Raw genomic sequence first — 8,369 nt, forward strand, 5'->3', positions numbered from 1 at the left:
TTAAGGAAAGAAAATATCATATCATATCATTATATCATATAGTTTGACCAACTTATGTATCTAACAACATATAAAAATCGAATGTGGACCTACTTATTTTTCAATTGAATGTAATTGACTACCTAATTGAGTGCCACCTATGCATTGGGACCTCTTTTAATTAATACAAAATTGAGGTTACATCTTTTCAAATGTTCCTCAATTAATATATAAGGGATGAAGGATGTTTAAATCAAGATTATGGTTAAGATGTATCCATTTGTATCCGATGGTTTATTATATTTTGGTTCGGTACACAATTCAAATTTGATACCGGTTCAATCGGGAGACTTGGTAAGAAGATCCAACGGCTCAGATTGAATATTTTGGATCATCGGTAGTGCTGGTGGAATGTCAATACAATTAGACCTGAAGTATTATAATGACGAAAATACCCTTGACGCCGCTGAGAAGAAGAGAATCCCAACCCAGCTCCCTCCTCCCCCTTTTGCCTTGTTCAATCTTTTTATTCTCCTCTCGCTCTACAATTCTTGTTTCTTCTTCTGAATATAATTGTTGCGATAGACGATCGAAGATAATCTAATTTAAATCTTCGCCTCTTTAATTTCCTCTCATCACTTCAGAAGATTCCAACCTTGGTACTTGCTTTTTTAAAAAAAAATTGATTCGTCGCTAAATAATCTGTTGCTATATGTTTGAATCTCTGAATATTTCATCTGCAAGCTCAATGTGATTATCTGTTGCTGGTGATAATTTTAGCTTCCGTTTGTGACAGATATTCTCAATTCATTGGATTGAGAAATCATCGGAATGTTCTATGGGCATGCTTAGATTTTGAGCTTCTTTTTTTTTTCTGTATAAATATTGAATTATTTTTGTTTCGACTTTAGGCGCATCTTTTTTTTAGCTCTGATTATTGAATTATTATCCTAACCTTCTGTAGCTGTTTGGTGTTTAGAAAAGTTCATTTCAAGTTTTTGTGAGGACTGATTCATCAATAACTCTTGCTTGGCCTTTTTTTTAGATGGAACATGAGCAAGATGACCCTGGTACAGCACCACATGGTGGGGTTGATTCGCTACTTGAGAATTCACTTGCAAGTGAGTCTATGTGTGATCATCCTACTGTGAGTAACAACAGCGTTCATACAGATGAGGCTGAGGATTCCGGAAGTAACGAGCCTCCCAACATTTATCGAGAAGATATTGTTAGAAGCAACAAGACGGGTAGTATTGGAGTTGTGAGCGAAGTAGCTGGTGATTCTGATTCTGACTCTAACAGTGATATGAGTGATGATGATGATGATGACGAGGAAGAAGAAGATGATGAGGAAGATGATGAGGACGACAGTAATGATGATGATGATGATGGGGAGGAAGAGGAAGGGAAAAAGGGCAATGAGGATAATTCTGGGAACTACAAATGTGGTACTCTTGAGGGTGATCAGATCCGTGTGCTTTGGATGGATGATGACACTGAGCCAGTTCAAGGTGTTAAGGATGTAACCGTTGTAGACCGTGGTTTCCTACACGGAGACTATGTTGCTTCAGCTTCTGAGCCAACTGGGCAGGTGGGAGTAGTAGTGGATGCTAACATTTCGGTAGATTTATTAGCTCCCGATGGTTCTGTCCACAAGGACATCTCCACTAAAAAGTTGAAACGGGTCAGGGATTTTGCCGTTGGTGATTATGTGGTTCATGGCCCCTGGCTAGGTAGAGTTGATGATGTATTGGACAATGTGACTGTGTTGTTTGATGATGGCTCCATGTGTAAAGTCCTACGCGCTGAGCCTCTTCAACTAAAACCTATTACTAAGAATAACCTTGAAGAAGATGCCAACTTCCCATATCACCCAGGCCAGCGTGTCAAAGCTAGCTCCTCATCTGTCCTTAAGACTTCGCGGTGGTTATCTGGATTGTGGAAACCAAACCGCTTAGAAGGCACTGTGACCAAAGTCACTGCTGGTTCTATCTTTGTCTACTGGATTGCCTCAGCTGGCGTTGGGCCAGATTCTTCTGTTTCCCCACCTGAGGAGCAGAGTCCAAGTGATCTGACATTGTTGGCATCTTTCACTCATGCCAATTGGCAAGTAGGTGACTGGTGCCTCCTTCCATCCGTGAATCAGCCTGCCACAATTCCCTTACATAAGCACGTATCCAAATTACGACTTTATGATTCACAAGCAAATCAGCACCAGAAAGAGGAAGTAAGCGAGAAAAATGAATCTGCGGGTATAACTGCTGAAGCTTTGCCAAAAGAAACTAGTGTTTCTTCTCTTTCAAAGGAGCCTGCTCATGAGCCTTGGCCTCTCCATCGTAAGAAGATACGGAAACTTGTTATCAAAAAGGACAAAAAGGTAAAGAAAAAAGAGGAAAGCTTCGAACGATCCCTACTGATAGTTAATAGCAGAACGCGTGTTGATGTAGCCTGGCAGGATGGTACAGTAGAATGTAGACGTGAAGGAACAACATTGATTCCGATTGAGACCCCTGGTGATCATGAATTTGTCGCTGAGCAGTATGTGGTGGAGAAGGCTTCGGATGATGATGATAACAAAACTGAAGCTAAGCGTGTTGGAGTTGTTAAAAGTGTCAATGCTAAAGAACGTACTGCTTCTGTGAGATGGTTGAAGCCACTCCCGAGGGCAGAAGAACCTCGTGAGTTTGACAAGGAAGAGATAGTTAGTGTTTATGAGCTGGAGGGCCATCCTGATTATGACTATTGTTATGGGGATGTTGTTGTTCGGCTATCACCTGTTACCATGGCGTTGCCAGCATCTTCTTTTGGAAACTCCTTAGAAGAGGCAACAGAGCAAGACAATGGCGACCAAGATATGCATCAAGAAGCAACTGTCCATGACAAGGAAGAAAACGAAGTCAACACGGACTTTTCAGAGCTCTCGTGGGTAGGAAATATTACTGGTCTAAAGGATGGTGATATTCAAGTCACATGGGCCGATGGAGTGGTATCAACGGTATGTCAACCTCGACTAGTCTATTCACTTACAATCCGTACTGGTCTGGTTTCTCCTCATTATATGATTTGCAAAGTGTGCTTTAATACACTTGCTGTTCTAATTTCAAACTATTTGATTTATGTTCTTGCTAGTTTTTCTGTTGGGGAGTACAATACAATATGTGTTGTTCCCTCCTTGATGTTTTGGACTAAGACAGTTGTTTACTTTTTATTTTGAAATTTTAGGAGTTACATTCAAATTGATTATCTTAGAGACTGTATGTGCATGAATCTAATGGGACTTTCCCTGCACTTTTTGAGTTTAAATTCTACTTTTTCTGCTTTCTCCTAGGTTGGCCCTCAAGCAGTTTATGTCGTTGGACGGGACGATGATGATGAATCAACTGGTGCAGAAAGTGATGCAAGTGATGCTGCTAGTTGGGAAACTGTAGACGATGATGATAAGGATGCTCCTGAGATTCCTGAAGAGGTTTGTTTTGTTGAAAAGTGTTACTGAATATTTTTGCTTGACCCACTGTACATTATGTTAAATAGAGAGGCACTGGTTTACTTCTTTGCATTACAATCACTCGTTTCTGCAAACTAATGAGAATCTTTTATTTACAGGATCATGGAAGGAGTAGTTTTACTGAGGGAAACTCTGGTGCAGAAACCAATGCTGAGAATGATTCTGGGAGGAAAGGTGCCCTAGCTCTCCCACTAGCTGCAATTGAATTTGTGACTCGACTTGCTAGTGGAATCTTTTCACGTGGACGGAAAACTGAAGATCCTTCCAGTTCCAGTCCCACAGGTGAAAAGCAGGCTGAATTGACTAACCCTTCCGGCGAGAGGGATTCCTTCCTTGACGATCCTACTTCTCCAAATTTAAGTGCCACTGATAACTGTGACTCAGAGAGCACAGTTCTAGAAAACGAAGCATTGGAAAGATCAAAGAGCGAAAAATCTGATGAGCCAGTAACCTCTGAAGGTGATAGTTGCAGTTTCAGACGCTTTGATATATCACAAGAGCCTCTGGACCACCATTTTCTTGGCGCAGATGAGCAGGTAGGTCAACGACTTACACTTCAGATGAACAGTTTAATTGGAAACTTGAGTTTGATTCTTGAAACTATCGTATCAAACTTGCAGAAAACAAAAGAAAGACGATGGTTCAAAAAGGTTGATCAAGACTGGAAAATACTTCAGAACAATCTTCCCGGTAAGAAAGTGTAACAATACAGTTTAAACGTTCAGGCATCATTTCATGATTGGTAACTTGTTATCGAACAGAAATTTGATTTAATTTTGGCAGATGGAATCTTTGTCCGAGTTTACGAAGATAGAATGGATCTCCTAAGGGCCGTAATAGCCGGAGCATATGGAACACCATACCAAGATGGTCTCTTCTTTTTCGATTTTCACCTTCCACCTGACTACCCTAGTGTGCCACCGGTATGAGTTTCTAGTGTTTGTTATTGCACAATCGAATCCATTTATGCATAACATAAAATAATGTTGTGTCTGGCTCTTGATTCTGCAGTCGGCATATTATCATTCTGGCGGTTGGAGGCTAAACCCTAACCTATATGAAGAAGGAAAGGTCTGCCTCAGCCTTCTTAATACGTGGACAGGCAGAGGAAATGAAGTCTGGGATCCCAAATCATCGAGCATCCTTCAAGTCCTTGTTTCACTCCAGGGTTTGGTGTTGAATTCAAAGCCTTACTTCAATGAAGCTGGGTATGATAGGCAGATCGGAACTGCTGAAGGAGAGAAAAACTCACTGGGGTACAACGAGAATACCTTTTTGCTAAATTGTAAAACCATGATGTATCTTATGCGGAGACCACCAAAGGTAAGGGCGAGCTCTGTTTCTCTTTCTTAAACTCTATCACATTGAATACATTCTTAATTTGTGATCATTTCTATAGGACTTTGAAGAACTCATCAAAGAGCATTTCAAGAAACGTGGTTATTACATCTTGAAGGCATGTGAGGCATACATGAAAGGATATCTGATAGGTTCCCTCGCTAAAGATGCCTCGATTATCGATGAGCACAGCAGTGCAAATTCAACTTCGGTTGGTTTTAAGCTTATGTTGGCTAAGATTGCGCCAAAGCTTTTCTCAGCGCTGAGTGAAGTAGGAGCTGACTGCAATGAATTCAAGCATCTGCAGCAGCAATAACACAAGCCGGGTATATACCAAACATTGCCAATGAACCAAAGCGGAGGTTTGTGGCTTTTCTAAGTTTCAAACTCAGATATGTCTGAATGCATGTGTCGGAAATTTTCTCTCTTTTTTTTAGTTACACAAGAATTGCATGATCCTGAATCTGCTCCGGCAATATTGGCAAATGATTTTGTTTTGATTGATCAATGGTTTGGAGCTTGCTTAAAAGTTATAGGGGTGCACTACAACACTTGTTTTGTCATTAGTTGTCAAATAACTTCTAACAAAGATGATTTCAAGTGAAGTTTTTTTGGCTTTTATGTCCCATGAGAATCTGATATTCCTTTTTATTATATTTCTTGAAACGGAAAGATGTTTAAAGTGTAATTATGCATATGTTAACGGTTCTTTCTCCTGTAAAGAACACCCATCCTGATAGCTATGGGAACAATGTTCCTTATTGGTTCTGGTAATGGTTGATGTGTTGGTGATGATGATGATGTTGTGCGCTGTGATTCATCTGATGATCATTTAGGTGGTGATGACCGCTGTGATGGTGGTTATCATCATAGTGTTGATAGTCAACTTCATTCTTTTCGTTTTGGATTGAACCAGTTGCCATCTGATCATCATGCCATCCTCTAGATGTGTTCCGGGTTATTTCCAGCAAAGAGTTCCTCACGCGTTCAGCTGGCACCATCTCGCTATCGGTTTTCTGTAACACGGAGAGAAGAAAAAAGAACCATTTAGTTCTGTTTTGTTTCTTCATTTCCGCAGATTCTGTTGATCATACCTCGACTTTAAAAACATTAGAGACAAGACTGAGGAACCGAGTGGTGTTAGCATTTGTAACCTCAAGCCCCAAAGAATCAAGTGCCTCCATTAGCCTTGTGAAGCCTCCTGGTTTGTATTCACAAATCACCTTTACGAAAAACTCTCTCCCATCTAACTGAGCCACGTCCACCTGCGGCTGATACCAATAAAATGAGGTGTTAATAGTTTCAATACAGAAGGTGAGAGTTTAGGTTCTATCTTATTATTATACTCTAACCTCCATTTCTTGTCCTTTATCATTGGCATTCTCAAGATCAACATCTTGTTTCAGGTTAGGAACACTGGAATTGCACGAAAGCCCTGGGTGAAACCCAGTGACAACTGTCCCGTTCAGGCTCACCCCTCCTTGCTGCCTATTAGCTCCATCCTCAGTCTCTGAGTTCTCTTCAAGCTCGTCTTGAAGCTCCTTTGCCTCATTCTGCAACTCCTTTACGTAGTTGATCGCGTCACCAAGAATCGATGCCCTATCCAACTTCCATGCCACAAAGAAACTAGTTTCACTCTGGAAGAGCTAGAATTCTAACCTTGTGTCAGGAGATGCATATTACCTTGGTTATCCTAGGAACAAGAGACCGGAGAGCGTAAAGCCTATCGTTTAGCTTCTTCCTCCTCCGTCTCTCAGCCAACAGGTTCTTAGCTTGAGAATGTTTTCCTGTCTTCTTCTTGTACTTCGGATCATCTTCATCATCAATCTGGTCGCTACAATCCGAACCGGTTCCGTTCTCGTTCATTTCCTTATCGTTAGCGATTTGCTGTTCATTCACAAGCAAGCTTGGCTCGCCCATCACCGACATCCCATCTTCTGTGCTAAATGGGTTCATGCCCATCATCTCCTTGCTACCATTCTCCGGGAGATATCCTAAGTCTTGGTGATGATAATCACTCTTCACCTTCAAGTGTTGTTGTGCCTCGTACTCACTCATCTGAGGCAAGAAGTTGAGCCGCATTTGATCGGCAGAGATGTCGTAGGGCGATGTGAGATTCATCATTTCTTCATCCTTTGAACCCTTTTGATGGATGTCACCAGATAACATCCCGTATGGCTTTGATTCGACCTCATCAGCTACCATCATGTTGATCGTTACGGTTTCATCCATCAACATGTTGCAGTTCCCCATTACAAAATCCACCACGTTCTGATCTTCAGCTACCTATACATACATCATAACGAACAAGCTCATTTTTAGACCGTTAGGAACCAAAACTTGACATAATTAATTAAGAAACATTAAACATACATGTCTGGTCGCAAAGAGCTCCACTAATCCTCCCGGTATAGGAATCAAAACCCTAGTACAGATCGTTTCCTGGATTTGACAAATACTAAAATATTGATTAAGAGTTCTTGTTCATGTGATTGTAATGATATAAACGGATAATACCTGCATGAAACCTGGTTCTGAGCTCTCACTCAACCAACCGGTCTGGTTAGTCAGAAGAGTCTCCGCATATATCCTACAACAAAGTTCATGTTTCCATCTCTAGATGTATCATATGAAATAGTATATTTATGCGTGTCAAGTGTGTATACCCTGAATCAAGAGGGATGGAAGAAGGAAGATGGGCAAGAATTTCACAAGATTTGGTTCGAGGATGATGAAACATAACATCCCTACAACCTTCGAAGCTAAACTCTTCAGTTCCATTTTCCTCTATGAGTTGTGTCCCACCACAACAACATCCTATCCACTTCACAAACCTGTCTCCTCTCAAACCAAAAGCAACAATGTGATGAAAGAGGAAATATAGAGAGATCAGTTCTTTAAAACTTTATTGTACTGAAAGAATCAAATCAGACAGACCTTTGGTCTTCGTTTAGTCTCCAAAGAACACAATAGTCCCAAGCTCTTGCACCTACCAGAGGCCTCAGTTTCTCCAACAAGTTCTGCATACTACTCTCCATTCTCTCAAAATGTCTACACCACAATAAGAAGAAATAAACTTTCAAAAATGGACAAGTTCCCTTGAAACTCTAACCAATATAGTGCCAATATTTTTTAATGGGTTTGTTGGTTAACAAAGGAGAAATTTGAGATGACATAAGGAATTAGAAAGACAAATTAAAATGTATCATTTACATGATTTCAAACTAATGAGAGAGCTCAAATATCATGAAAAGAATTAAGATAACAAGAACTTACACAAGATTCTTGGAAGGAAAGATTCCTCAAAAATCTTGTGACTGCCGAAACTTGAAAAGATAAAGCAAGAACAGCTAAGTAAGAAGACAAGAGACTGCAAGAAAGAAAAGAAACAATAGAAGCTAACTACATACATACATGGTTGTGCTTTCTGTGTAAAATAACGTCACCAACAACTTAGATTTATATATATATTTGTGTGAAAATAGCTGTGTATAGTTTTCTTTCTTTCTCTCTTAGGAGAGACTGATTGTGGCTTTGTTAGGTAAAG

At 40.3% G+C, this 8,369-nt stretch overlaps 2 protein-coding genes across 4 annotated transcripts; one reads left to right on the forward strand and one right to left on the reverse strand.

Moving 5' to 3' along the window:
• The first annotated feature begins 422 nt into the window (after nt 1–422).
• On the forward strand, nt 423–5,443 carry LOC106428696 (probable ubiquitin-conjugating enzyme E2 23). Its single transcript, XM_013869443.3, has 8 exons — nt 423–638; nt 1,025–2,974; nt 3,308–3,445; nt 3,583–4,020; nt 4,105–4,174; nt 4,268–4,407; nt 4,496–4,807; nt 4,884–5,443. Exons 2-8 carry the CDS (start codon nt 1,025–1,027, stop codon nt 5,136–5,138), a joined length of 3,303 nt encoding a protein of 1,100 aa, XP_013724897.2. The 5' UTR covers nt 423–638; the 3' UTR covers nt 5,139–5,443.
• On the reverse strand, nt 5,199–8,369 carry LOC111197876 (transcription factor ABORTED MICROSPORES). Of its 3 annotated transcripts, none has more exons than XM_022693474.2 (10): nt 8,237–8,369; nt 8,099–8,148; nt 7,760–7,873; nt 7,489–7,656; nt 7,340–7,412; nt 7,196–7,264; nt 6,506–7,108; nt 6,175–6,429; nt 5,917–6,093; nt 5,199–5,838 (listed from the first exon to the last, which is right to left on the reverse strand). In XM_022693474.2, the coding sequence occupies exons 3-10, from the start codon at nt 7,858–7,860 to the stop codon at nt 5,581–5,583; spliced, it is 1,704 nt and encodes a 567-aa protein (XP_022549195.1). In that variant the 5' UTR covers nt 7,861–7,873; nt 8,099–8,148; nt 8,237–8,369; the 3' UTR covers nt 5,199–5,580. The 3 variants fall into 3 exon arrangements, with proteins under 3 accessions (XP_022549195.1, XP_022549197.1, XP_022549198.1); XM_022693476.2 differs by having other exon boundaries at nt 8,233–8,364; XM_022693477.2 differs by lacking the exon at nt 8,099–8,148.

The sequence above is a fragment of the Brassica napus genome, chromosome A7 (assembly GCF_020379485.1).
Source record: "Brassica napus cultivar Da-Ae chromosome A7, Da-Ae, whole genome shotgun sequence".
Lineage (NCBI taxonomy): Eukaryota > Viridiplantae > Streptophyta > Magnoliopsida > Brassicales > Brassicaceae > Brassica > Brassica napus.